At 42.3% G+C, this 14,777-nt stretch overlaps 1 protein-coding gene across 2 annotated transcripts in view; it reads left to right on the forward strand.

The window, feature by feature from the left end:
* The first annotated feature begins 455 nt into the window (after window positions 1-455).
* TPD52L1 (TPD52 like 1) overlaps window positions 456-14,777 on the forward strand; it is a 71,053-nt gene continuing 56,731 nt past the window's right edge. For both annotated transcript variants that reach the window (XM_075267990.1, XM_075267989.1), the window contains exon 1: window positions 456-603. In XM_075267990.1, coding sequence (XP_075124091.1) covers window positions 582-603 — 22 coding nt within the window. In that variant the 5' untranslated portion in view covers window positions 456-581. The remainder of the gene's footprint in view (window positions 604-14,777) is intronic.

A 14,777-nucleotide genomic window follows, 5' to 3' on the forward strand; every position in this document is an offset into this window, starting at 1 on the left:
AGGGCACTCTCTGTAGGTATTATGTTCCGGTGCAGTGATCGCTCCCACGTCTATTACATATAGTCTGTAACGTTATTCCTAATATATACCAGACGTAGTTTTAGGGCAATCTCTGTAGGTATGATATTCAGCAGTAGTGATAGGCTTCCACGTCAGTAACGTTAATCCTAATGTAACTCGGACATAGTTAAAGGACACTATAGGTGTAATATTCTGGTGCAGTGATAGGTACACATATTCAGTAATGTTAATCCAACCTTTATTCATGCATGTTGGCCACAATTCTAACTTTTACAATGCTACGTTGTGTATGGCTATGCAAGTCATTTAAGTTCTTGCGTGTTGCCTTCAGAGGGTTAATCCCCCCAGTCCAGGGAGCACTCTTTTCAGGGGGTGTGTGTTATGAAGTGATGTCAGGGGAGAGGTGGAGTAGACCCAGTGAGGAGTGGGAGGGAGAGCGCTGACAGCTTACTGTTGATACTCAGAGATCACTGCCTAGTACTAAGATACAATAGCAAGTCTCAGCCCTGGTTTCTGTGTGTGCTTCCTCACATACAGCTTGAGGCACATACAAACCCAGCATGGAAAACAAGCGACAGCCAGGTCAGTCAGTGTCCTTTCTGTATGTATTTGCCATCCCTCATCGTCTGACACCTGGCATGTGTGCCAATAATATTGTGTGCTATCACTTCTCCCTACAGGTGTACACTGTGACTAATGCCGCTACACTGTCACACCTTCACTGCCACATTTCACAGTTTGCCACGTTTAATGTGCCAACTATGCCTAGCTGGGTTTTAATGGCTAAACATTTCTAGGCTGTAGGAAAATGTTCTCGCTTCCTCCTTCACACTGGAGTAAATGATATAAAGTGTGCTATTACTTAGTAGAGGTGACAGATGCCTGCAGGACTTTATAGCAAGCAATGCCGTATATTTACAACTACAATATAGATTTCTGTATAGACTAGAAAGCTGCAATTTGTCTAGTGGATCCGTGAATCTATCCAGTACCTACATATCTTATATCTCATTTCTATCTGCTACATCTATCTATTCATATCTCTGATATCTGCTACATCTATCTATTAACATCTGTGATATCTACCACATCTACATGTTAATTTCACTAACCATCCAGAGTTTGTGTCCATTATCTATCTATGTATTTGTTATACACTCTTTATATGTCTCATATATATATATATATATATATATATATATATATATATATATATATATATATATATATATATATCCATCCATCCATGTAATCTATCAAATCTATTTACCTATGCTATCTCCATGTATATTGAAATTCAATGGCATTTAAGTATATGTGCAACTGTTTTTGCCCTTGGTTGTTGCATGCCAAGAAACTGTGTATGATACCAGCTGTTGCTGTATGATATGCCTCTTGGTGCTGTTTACATGCATATGACATACTTGAGTTGTTACATACTGTATTTCAGTGTTTTTACAAGGTAGATTCTCAGGATAGTAGCAGACAGAGGTAATGATGTTCTTTCTTTTATTTTGCCGGTGGATAAGATATAAGTGTGAGTGGCGGTATTTATTATCAGATTACCTCTAGTCCCTGATTTTTTAGGTCACAGAACTGCATAAATATGCAAAATAAAACTGATGTGCAGCAATATTCAGCACACCATTAATTGCAGCTCACAAACCTGATTCCATGTTAGGGAACAACAGCACATTAGTTTTCCAGCAGGCATTCGAGTTTAGATCTTTACCAGGAAATTCACAGTCCTCTGTATATAGGTATTGTAGATTTTTAAGTGAGACATATACAGAAACCATGCCTTTTCATAAATGGTTAGTCGTGGATAGGACTTACACATCATCACGATCATACACGGCCACTAGTTGAAGGCCTTAGGCCATTTTTACATGAGCATATTTGGTCAGTGTTTTGTAGCAATTTTTGTAAGCCAAAACTAGGAGTGTGTCCAAAATGTGGAAGGGGTACAAATCTTTACATTACACTGTGTAAACTCTACTCTGGGTTTTGACTTCCAAATACTGAGGCAAGTTATTCACCACAATGCTGGTGTGTGAAAGAGGCCTTAGGCACATTCTGAGGTCTATCTTATTTGTAGCCAGGTCCTATATGGTGCAGGTTATAGCACTGAAGATTGCAGTAATCTCCTTGTGTGGCTGATGGCAATCCAGGATAAAGGCTATATGGGGTTTCATGATATTTTATTGTTACAATGTCATTGTGTCTCTGTGCTTTGAAAGCTTTTTTTAACGTCTGTCAAAAAAACTGACATGGTCTATATCCATTTTCATGGACGGCCCTGTTCTAAGCAAAGGCTCCACGTGGTGTTCCACAGCATAAAAGCAAAGCAGAAAAAGCTGCTACAACAACGCATTGTGGTTCTTCCCGCAGCATTTTGCACTGAAAGTTCGCAGGGGTTTTCTATAGGGCAATCGCCGGTGTTTCCGTAGATATAATTGACATGCTGCTATTTCCAACACCATGACGGTTTTGGAAATTTGCTGCTTGTATGCACTGCATATTTTCCCGTAAAATGGGGGTGGGATTCACTAGGGGGGTGGGATCCTCTTTGCTGTGACTGTAAAAACGCAGTTTTTTTTCCCCCCGCTATGTATCCGCGTGGGCGAACCGTGACGTTTACACAATGTGGGGCCCCAGGCCTCATGGAGGGGGCCACTCCTAGAGGACAGTAAATTATTTGGGGCTAGTTGATAATTTTATATTGTACACATTTTGAAAGAAATGTGGCCCATCAACTTCAAATTTTCCTTATGTGCGGACTATTTGCCCAGCCAAGTTTGAGCCCACTGGTCTATGGAGAAGCCTGTGTTATGCCAAAAGATGTTACAGATTAGCCAAGTGCAGTGCTCCCAGTACTATTAGACCCTTAAGGACAGGGCCCCACTGGCCGGAAACACTGCGATTTGACCATGGCAGAAATTGCAGCGTTTATACAGTGCAGGCAAAGTGGATGGGATTCTAGCGAATCCCATGCCAACTTTGAAGTAAAAATCATCACACGGACACGCCGCGATTTCCAAAACTGGCATGGTTTTGGAAATCACAGCATGTCAATTATACCTATGGAATCGTTGGCAGTTTCCCCATAGGTATAGTTGCAACAGAAAGTCCATGGAGGAAAACTCCACAAACTTTCTGTTTAAAGCGCTGCAGGAAGAACCGCGATGCGTTCTTGCAGCGTTTTTTCCCCCATTGCTTTATTGCTGTGGGACGTCCCATGGGGCCTTAACCTAAACACTGAAGAAGCGGGTTCGCATGGTTCCAGTGATCTTTTCTTATAGCAACACATTGTCCTACAGCAACCACCACACACACACCATATGTATATGCAATTAAATTGTGTTAATATCTCCTGTATCATACTGGCTGTATAAATTGTAGGTCGTCATTGGGCTTTTAACTCTTATTTTGGCAACTGAATTGCTTATTGATATAGGTTATGTAAAATAAATTAGTCATGTAGTCATCTTGTAGTCCTGTGGGTAAAGGGCATTTTTCCATATCAGATATAGGATGGTAATCGTTGGACAAGAGTAAGGACTGTAGGACCCAACTCAACATCACGATTGATTTTAAAGGTCATGCCACATTTTGCCAGCAGGGGAAAGTATATCTGGCGACAGCATATTTCTGTAATAATAGAGTTACCATTGCCAGGCACCAGGAAATCAGCTCATTTTTTGGGAACTTCAGTATGAGAAGAGGTTGTCTAGAAAAAGCCCCCCCCCCCCCCCCTTTTATTTTTAGAGCCAACAGATTCTCTTTCTTCATTGCAGCATTTTGTGCATATAGTGTGTGTGTGTGTGTATATATATATATATATATATATATATATATATATATATATATATATTTCACTGAACACTGCTCCACATTCAGAGTGAATTTGGCTTGTTGTGAGAAAAACTTATACTGATTATGGCAGCTAAGCAGACAGAAAAAGCATTGCAGATATACAAAGAGCAAGAATTCAATTAAGCAGACATAAAAGGAAATATTTTGTGAATTATTAAAGAAAGATATGAGATTCCCTGATGTTGTCCCTGAACATAAGAGACAGTTTACAACTAGGGTGGCTTGTTGTAATCTGCAGGCTCCATTCTTTTATATGCATGATTGTACTTTGTTATATGGTAGCAAACTGGCCTGTTACATTAGAACTGTTACTATTAGGTACATGGTTTCTTTTATATATGAAAATATATGTCAAAATGTCAAAATGCCTGAGGTTTTATTGGCCAGGCCTAGTTAGACCTATCCCGATAGCTGTGGATAACAGAAACTGCAGGCAAGTCCTCAGTTTATGCAATTTTGCTACTTTTTTACACCAATTTTCTGCCATATGGAGACAAGCTCCCCACATGTGGGTGTAAACTGCTGTATGGGCATATGGTACAGTACAAAAGGGAAAGAGGGCCATTGAGCTTTTGGAGGGCAGATTTTACTGGAATCATATTCAGGTGCTATGTCTTATTTACAGAGACTCTTAGGTACCAGTACAATGGAAATCCCCAAGAAATAACCCCACTGTGGAAAAAAAAAAATCGCTGTGTAAACAGCTGTGGTTTTAACATGCAAAGGGGTCTCCGTACCTAATATATCTTGTACAATTTTCTGTGTCTGTATGTTTTAAATATTGAATAATAAATAAGTAAATAAAATAATCCAGGTATACACTCACCGGCCACTTTATTAGGTACACCTGTCCAACTGCTCGTTAACACTTAATTTCTAATCAGCCAATCACATGGCGGCAACTCAGTGCATTTAGGCATGTAGACATGGTCAAGACAATCTCCTGCAGTTCAAACCGAGCATCAGTATGGGGAAGAAAGGTGATTTGAGTGCCTTTGAACGTGGCATGGTTGTTGGTGCCAGAAGGGCTGGTCTGAGTATTTCAGAAACTGCTGATCTACTGGGATTTTCACGCACAACCATCTCTAGGGTTTACAGAGAATGGTCCGAAAAAGAAAAAACATCCAGTGAGCGGCAGTTCTGTGGGCGGAAATGCGTTGTTGATGCCAGAGGTCAGAGGAGAATGGCCAGACTGGTTCGAGCTGATAGAAAGGCAACAGTGACTCAAATAGCCACCCGTTACAACCAAGGTAGCCAGAAGAGCATCTCTGAACGCACAGTATGTCGAACTTTGAGGCAGATGGGCTACAGCAGCAGAAGACCACACCGGGTGCCACTCCTTTCAGCTAAGAACAGGAAACTGAGGCTACAATTTGCACAAGCTCATCGAAATTGGACAATTGAAGATTGGAAAAACGTTGCCTGGTCTGATGAGTCTCGATTTCTGCTGCGACATTCGGATGGTAGGGTCAGAATTTGGCGTCAACAACATGAAAGCATGGATCCATCCTGCCTTGTATCAACGGTTCAGGCTGGTGGTGGTGGTGTCATGGTGTGGGGAATATTTTCTTGGCACTCTTTGGGCCCCTTGGTACCAATTGAGCATCGTTGCAACGCCAAAGCCTACCTGAGTATTGTTGCTGACCATGTCCATCCCTTTATGACCACAATGTACCCAACATCTGATGGCTACTTTCAGCAGGATAATGTGCCATGTCATAAAGCTGGAATCCTCTCAGACTGGTTTCTTGAACATGACAATGAGTTCACTGTACTCCAATGGCCTCCACGTCACCAGATCTCAATCCAATAGAGCATCTTTGGGATGTGGTGGAACGGGAGATTCGTATCATGGATGTGCAGCCGACAAATCTGCGGCAACTGTGCGATGCCATCATGTCAATATGGACCAAAATCTCTGAGGAATGTTTCCAGCACCTTGTTGAATCTATGCCACGAAGAATTGAGGCAGTTCTGAAGGCAAAAGTGGGTCCAACCCGTTACTAGCATGGTGTACCTAATAAAGTGGCCGGTGAGTGTATATCTGGGTATGTATGGTATTAAATTAAATTAAAAATATTTCATACATGGCCAGGCTGTTTGGGACATGTTTCATTGCGCACTATTCTTCTGGGTTATTCCCTTTTTTCCCAGTGTAAGGAATTTTACTTTCCGAATTGCTGGGAACCTTCCTTCCCTGGCTTTGAAAAAGTAGGGTTCTGGTGACCCCCCTCCTATCCCTTTTAATAGACTGCAGTTCTGTGGAGCACAAACACATTCCATAGTGTTAAATGCATTATGTGCATGGCCAGTTTCTTATACCTGGCCGGGATCTTTCACAAATCTTTATATGGCTGAAGGTCAGCTTTGCCCATGTATCAATAGTATAATTATGACATCTTTTTGGTCCTTGTATGTAAGACACAACAATTTATCCAACCATAAGTCCCTACTCTCACGCTTCTTCAGTGGTGACCTGAGCGGCACTTGTGGAAAGCCACACTGGTATTGTCTGACCATGCCCACACTTCTGTACTTTTGGATACAAGGGATTTAAATAGTGGTATACAGGTATAGAACTTGTCTCAGTAGAAATAAAATAGCTGGTCTAGAAAGGAATTAAGGCACAAACAGTTTTAATTTTAGTGACAATTTCCAGGGAGAAAAGGAATGGAGTCTTTAGATGGTTATCCTTCTCCTCGTAAATTCTAACTCAGAGGGTGTAGACCAAGTGTGTACAGTTTCAACCCATTCCTTGCTTGCTTATTGGCAGATACTGGTGAACTGTAGACTCCCCTTGAAATGAGTGAGGGATTCATCCACCAAAATAAATTTGTTAGGCATCTTCTGACACTAGATTCAGTGGGCAACTTAGTTCTCTGATCAGCAAAGCCCATCCGGCCTTGCGGCAGTCTCTGGGGAGAACCTCAGAGGGACCTTAGATATTACCCACCAGAACCATGTTGGATTATAAGAAGCTTGTTTAGCTTGCTGTCTGATGTGCCAGTTTCCTGCAGTGTATTTGGAAATGGCTTAATCAGCAATTCCCAATCATTTAAGGGTCACTTCAATTACAACATTTAGATTGGGTAAACAGTTGGGAAAATATAGATTTAAAATTGGATATAATGGGACTAATCTTATATAACCAATCATACTTGGGTATCTGGGGTGACACCGTGAATTATCAGTGCAATGGCCTCAAACCTTGGCCTAGTTATAGCTATATGGAACAGTTTTAAATTATTGACTTTTTTGCCCAGATAATTTTACTATGATAAGATCTGAAAATATAGTCTTCTCTAATTGATCACATGGGGGACCATTAATTTGGGTTTCAAAAAGGAGGACTCAGGGTTATTGATAATATATTGCTGGACATAAATATTGGTCTTAAGCACACTACTCATTAATAATAATAATAATAATAAAAATCCAGGTCCTGGAGTTCCCAGTGAATTTAAGGATTTTTGTGTGTATGGCTCAGGGGAATCCCACATGGGTTCAACAATTAGAGTAGCCGCCTACTGAAGTGCCTACTAAGTGGTGGCTCAGAGTCACTAAAGGATGAAAGCTGTGTAAGAAGGGATGATGGCATAATTCGACAGTGAATGTCCTCCAGGGCATCTTAACGTGTGAAGTAATAGAATTGGGAGAAGCTGGAACTTGTGGAAGAGCAAATAAATGCTATAACTTAACACAGCAATACAATGGTATAACTTATGTTCACCAAATGTGAATACAACTTTTGGGGTTGGGGTTGAATTGATTTTGCTTAAGTGAGAGGCTGAGAGACCAGATTATGGGGATAACGTCCATCTTTAGGGAGAGACCACCTTTTCAGGTGTGTGGAGATTTATACAGCCATAGTTGCTCCACTGCAAGGGAATATGGGAAGAATATGCAGGAGGAATATACAGTGCTATGTAATCTTTTTTTTTTTCCCGCTGGCAGGAAAAATCCACTAGTGGATTTTCCGCTAGTTGTTTTTTCGCTAGCGGAAAAAAGAAGCGACATGTCCATTCTTCAGGCGGATTCCACCTCAGGAAATCAATACAAGTCAATGGGAGATGGAAAAACCGCTAGCCAGGCAAAAAAACGCCTGAAATCAATTGACTTGCATTGATTTTTGTCAGGAGGAAACTCCTGAAAAACGCGTCAAAAAACACCTCATGAATTTTCCTGAGGGTCAGTTCACACGTGAACTGCCCGCGCGGGTTTTGACACAGAGAGAGACGCGGCGAGCCGCGTCTCTCTCTTGTCAAAACCCGCCCGCCGCGACCATCGCGTTCGCGGCTTTCACCTCCGCTGTCAGCTCAAATGAATGAGCCAACATGGAGGGTTCTGCAGCCGGGCGGAAGAAAGAAAGAGCATGTCGCTTCTTTTCTCCGCTAGCAGCAGCCCGCCGCTAGCGGAGAAAAGAAGCCCGGCGGTCTCCATAGACCACCATTGTAAGGGGAGGTTTTGGATGCGAAATCCGCTGTCAAAACCTCCCCTTATACTCACGTGTGAACTAGCCCTGAAGTGTTTTTTTCCTGACCAAATTCCTGACCAAAAAACTCTGTGTGAACTTGCCCTTACCATGAAAACTTCTCTGGGGTCACACAGAGTTGTTTGGCTCAGGAATTTGGTCAGGAAACTGACTCAAATTCCTCCTCAAAAAAACGCCTCACCATACAGTCCTATAGCGAGGCGTTTTTAGGAGGAGGAAATTGAATCAGTTTCCTGACCAAATTCCTGAGCCAAACAACTCCATGTGAACGCAGATGTGCCCACTAACCACCAAATGAGTAAAACGCATTGATCCAATGGTTACACATTCTCGACAGGAAACTAGGGTTACAGAGCCAGCCATTCAAATATAAGACAGTGCATCTATAGGTAAACTGTAGGGATAGTAACAAGGCGTGCTCAATCTTTTGCTAGTTCGGACTACAGAGAAATGCTGTTTATCTGAGTCTTTTATCCAGTCTTTTTTTCTTTTTTGTAAAATGCAAATACCATCCCAATAAAAGTTATTCTTTAATATCTAATTTATAGGCTGCAGTAAAATGATGGTGGATAGAGAAAGCAATTTGATAAGTACTTCGTAAAGCAGTTACAATAAGCTATTATTTCCTGTTTTCTGCAGTTTATTTGTCAGTTTTTCTATGCGGACTGGGAGAAGGGTCATCAGAGTACAGGGAACTTAATAACAACTCTATTGTGTAGCTGATGACCTAGAAAATGCAGGACAACAGAGCTATAGATACAGATAAGGCTTGGTGCACAGCTGCCATGACTGGTCAATGCATTCCTAGAGGAAAAAGTCAGCTCCTGCATTTTTAGTGGCGTAATACAGGGACTTGGGCATGTTAGATGCCCCCAGGCATGCTTCCCCTGCTGTCCCAGTTGCATTCCAGAGCTGTTGTCCTCATTTCCTGGGATGTCATAGTGGACTTGGTGACTCTCCTGAGTCGAAGAGTGGTTCCCCTGAAACGAACCTTTTTTCCCCATAGACTATAATGGGGTTCGATATTCATTCGAATAGTCGAATATTGAGGGGCTATTTGAAACGAATATTGAATATTTTACTGTTTGCTCATCTTTACTAATGTGTTATACTAATACTAACACTTTATACTAATGCTATACTAATACTTTATACTAAGGGCTCGTTCACACGGGGCAAGAGGGGGAGGATTTTGGCGCTGAATCCACGTCATAATCCGCCCCCTCACAATAGAGGTCTATGTAGATCGCTAGCTTAATTTTTTCTCTGAGTGGCATCTTGCCTTTCTTCAGGCGGATTCCACGGCTGATTCAGCCCTGGCGTCCACCTCGTGGCAGCACCCTCCGGACTAGGCCCATTCATTTGGGCCTACTCTGGAGTGGGAAGCCGCAACAGTCATGGCTGGCAGGCGGATTTTGGCCCTATTCTGATGTGGCTTCCCGCGTCACAATCGGAACCAAAATCCGCCATTCCGCGCCCCATGTGAACTAGCCCTAATACTACTGCTTTATAATAATACTAATACTTTATACTAATGCTACTGCTTTACTAATGCTGTCTGAGGCCTGGTTTACATCTGCTTTCAGTATTCCGTTTACGGAGGTCGATGGGGACCCCCCAAATGAAATACCGAACACATTAAAGAGTGGTGAGTAATGAAATCACGCGGACCCCATACACTATAATGGGGTCCGTGTGTTTTCCACATGGTGTTCGCATGAATCATGCAGACACAAAAGTACTTCAAGCAGCACTTTTCTCTCCGCATGACTCGTGCAGACACTGTACAGAAAACACACGGACCCCATTATAGTTTATGGGGTCTGTGTGGTTTCATTGCTCACTGCTTTTTATTGTGGACTCCCCGAAAAGAATACCAAACACAGATGTGAACCGGGCCTAAAATAATCTAAGTTCACACTAGTGTTGCTTCTCCATCGTTCAGGTCCATCGGGGAACCTCAACAATCGAGAAGCAGACTGCTAAAACAGCAGTTACTCATGGAGACCAGCAGACCCCACTGACTTTAGTGCGGTCCATTGGGTATTCATTTTCATTTTTAAACTATGCAGGATTGTACAGCCCATGAAGGAATTTTTGCTGATTTACGGTGGACACTCCAACAGATTTTCTAATAGAGGCTCCGGCCCGGAGGTGAATGTGGTTTTAGACCGGGTCCCCATGTCACATAAACGCTGCGGTTTGCAGAAAAAATCAGCAGGGGAAAAATGTGAGCAAACGCTCACATTTTTGAAAATCGCAGTATGTCAATTATACTTGTGGAAACGCTGAGGAAAAAAGGGGATGCATTTCTACCACTTTTTTTTCTGCGTTATGCTATGTGGGACCTAAAGGCCTTTCCCCATCATATAAAGTGATCGCTTTTTGATCATTGGGGATCCAATCTTGAGAATGGTTTAGTGCTACATCCCCTTTACTGTTTTTGAAGGTTCTCCAAAAGACGACCTTTTTGTGAAGATCATTCCGTTATCCAGATTAGATTTCCTATGACAGATTCTATTATTATACTATGCATACTACCCAAATTCTATGAGACATTCACCCCTCTAGAAGACCTTTTCGATTGACTCTTTGATGGTTTTCCCAGTGAGGTTTCACTGTATCTAGAAAGTTTTCGCTGCTTCTTTACTTTTTGATGCTGATAACATAGTGTTTGTGTAGTCTAGCTATTTACATTGCGTTTTTTCACTGCCAAACTAAATAGGACTCTATGAGGTTCACTTTGTATGACAATGGAAAAGCAAATTGTGCTGCAGCAAAAACCAGTTCAGAAACCTCAAGCTAAAGTGAAGTTCATAAAGCGAATCACCACTTGTAAAACAGCATTTCATAAATAAACAGTATATGTGAGAAAGTAGCTCCGTTTGATAGAGCTAGGGTCACATCTGCGACCGGCACCCCCCCCCCCCACACACACACACCCAGATGACTATAATAGGGTCAGCCAGGTGTCTCTCAGCTGTCCACTATCTTTATACTGAAACAGAGAGAGACAAAAGTCTTCATTGCACAACTTTTCTCTCCATTGATTCATGTCCGTTTCTGAGGCGGAGTTGGACTCTGGAGCAGGTGTGAACATAGCCTAAGTGGAGAAGAAAACCTATTTCTCTAATAGGATAAATTACAAAGTTTTTTTATACTCACCTGTAGATTAATTTCTTAAATATTCATTATTATTCTAGAATTGGAGGCACGCTGTAAGAGAACATGGACACTATAGCGATGAAGCAGAACTTGCTTAACTATTTAACTCTCCGGAGCTACAGCACAGTATATGTTGTAACCATATTAGTTTACAGTATGTACTGCGATATGTAAAAATATTGACATATAGAGCTTTGTTCATATCTGTGTTAGAGCTCTATCCAGTGGATGAGGTTACTGTGCAGCTCCTATTATTTGCACGCACCACCCATCCAATAGCCGCTTCCAGCACCCATAGGCTCCTAGAACAGATGATCTGTGCTGGGCCCGGGTGTCCTGTGTATAGGTCATCAGAATTAAAATTTGATCTAGGGGCCAGACAACCCTTTTAACTTAGCCTATGTAGAGTCAACAAAGATGTAACGACTCTTACACCTGACTGCATTCATATAAATGTGCACTGCCATATTATGGATCCATGATGTATGGATCTATAAAAAAGGTTCACACTATAATACAGGATCTGCAAGATTGCGATATACTCCAATGAATCCTCTAAGGAAATATGTTATCCTATGTAGGTGCCCATGGCGCACACAGTGATTGCCCAGTTTTCATAGGGGTTTGCACTCAACACCCATGGCAACCAGTTCTCAGGCACACAACAGACCTGCCACTATAGCCTTTGTAAACAGCAGGCTTGGCTCTGAAATTGCACAGTATGGACAAAATGTTGAAGTCCTAGCAGTGAAGGTCCAGACAGTAGACCCAACGGCACAGGAAACTCCTCCTTTATATGAGAATATGTCTCCCCTCCACCCCACAGCCCTGGTTTGACTACAAGGCTTCAGGGCGTAGCATGCGAAAAATGTATACCATGCAGTGCCAAAGGGAAACCACCTGCTGCACAGCCAAAGAATGCTACTTGGTTTTACCCATTTTGGAGAATTATTGTGCACAAATAAATATACAAAATTAAACAGCCCAGTCCTGAAAATGGTCCCTCACCTATGGCCAACTACCACCTAATATCTCAATGTCTTTCTGGGTGGTTTCCAGCCTCATATAGAGATATAGAAGTGCGCAAGCAAAAAAGATCGTTCTATGATGCCATTTAGCATATCTCAAGGACATCTACAGGCACAATCTTCTCTCCAGTAACAAGCCAGTGTACTGGGTGTGATTACGGATATGTTACAGTAGCTTGTTGTCCTTGTCAGGCACCTGACTGAGAAACAAGAAGGTCTGAAATACAGATCTGTAACCCTAATCTGTAACTCTGTCATACATTCCTTGAGTTCTCTCTTAAGACTGTCTACCTGCATAGTATTTTTACTATATACTTACAATCTTTGCTCCACACATTCATGTGTATAGTGTTTTCTGTGTGGATTTAGCCAATATAGTGTTACTACTAATTAACAATGACTAATCCCAATAAGTTCTCATATTTTTTTGTGATTGTAGCTCATTGTTCCCCAGCATTGTGTTCAGTGTATATGTGGTATGTCTACTGCAGTTCAAGTGTTTTCATCCTTGGTAAGTGACATTTTAGCAGAGCAATGCATGGCAGCCCTGATTCCAGGTGGTGAATTGCTAGAGATCAGCCGCCTACTCCGAGTCTTAGGGAAAAAAAACATAGCGTGTAGGTGTCAGTGTTCTCATTAATTTCTTTGCATGCTTGCAATATTATAACTACTTGTAAAGACAGAATGCACTGCAAGACTTCACATGGCTTTATAGAAACTAATAAATGAAAGGAACTGCCTATTAGACATTGGTTACTTGGATTGCTTTGCATGTAAATCTGATTATATACACAGACACCGGCTTAGAATGGCCTTATTTTTTCTTGGTACAATATGTGTCACTTTGCAGGTACTGGAATCAGTCAACACTAAATACATTTCAGACTGTACTTTGCAAGAGCAGTATGCAGTTACACCAGTAGGTGCAGTCACACCCCTGGTACATCACAAAGCTAATTTGCATATAACAAGAGAAAAAAATATTTTTTTTTCTGGAAGGTCACAGACAATAGGATAAACTCAGAGTATGTCTATAAACCTTATAGAATGCAGGATGTATTGGGAGCTGGTAAACTATAAAGCAAATGTATCAAATCAGTGGCATAACTACCGGGGTAGCAGCTGCCACAGGGCCCGGGACATCAGGGGCCCGGTGACAGACGCTACCACTGCGGGTTTTTTTTAAAATTTCTTAATAGGCTGTTACCGGCTGGAGTTACTCCAACCGGTAATGGGCCCTATTTACTTACCAATCCCAGCGTTTTTTATGTTTGTATCCTCCCTCGGTCTCCGATTATTATACTCTGGAGTCTCAAAAGAGATAGGTGGAGATAGGTGAGTAACAGAGTTTTTTAAATGTGTTTCTCTCCCTGGGTCTCTGATTATTATACTCTGGGGTCTGAAAAGATCCCAGAGTATAATAATTGTTTATGGGTGTCCACAGTGGGATATAATACTGTGTGCAGGGGCCACTATAGGGTGCAATACTGTTTGCAGGGGCCACTATGGGGTACAATACTGTATGCAGGGACCACTATGGGGGATAATACTGTGTGCAGGGGCCACTATGGGGCATAATACTGTGTGCAGGAGCCACTATGGGACATAATACTGTGTACTGGGGCCACTATTGGGCATAATACTGTGTACAGGAGCAACTATGGGGCATAATACTGTGTGCAGGGGCCACTATGGACTATGGGGCATAATACTGTGTGCAGGGGCAACTATGGGGCATAATAGAGCGCGCAGGAAAGTGTGTGGGGGGGGTCGGTCGGTTGAGGTCTTCAGCGTCAGTCGGGGGGCTGAGGGGGGCATGTCAAAATTTTGCCATGGGGCCCTGCCATTCCTAGTTACACCACTGTACACATACTCACATGAGTAATGCAGCAATGCAGTCTGACAGTTCCAGCATGCAGCACTGTTCTTCCCATCTATACACCGATCCCACCACGGTGCCGCCATTAATACATCTTTTGCTTTTAACTAGATATATGTCTGCAGCAGTGGCGTAACTAGGAATGGCGGGGCCCCGTGGCGAACTTTTGACATGGGGCCCCCCCGACACCGAAGATCTCGACCGAGTCCCTCCTACGCATTCCTGCGCGCTCTATTATGTCCCTTAGTGGCCCCTGCACACAGTATTATGCCCCATAGTGGCCCCTGCACACAGTATTATACCCAATAATGGCCCC

This window comes from Leptodactylus fuscus, chromosome 3, assembly GCF_031893055.1.
Source record: "Leptodactylus fuscus isolate aLepFus1 chromosome 3, aLepFus1.hap2, whole genome shotgun sequence".
NCBI classification, from domain to species: Eukaryota; Metazoa; Chordata; class Amphibia; order Anura; family Leptodactylidae; genus Leptodactylus; species Leptodactylus fuscus.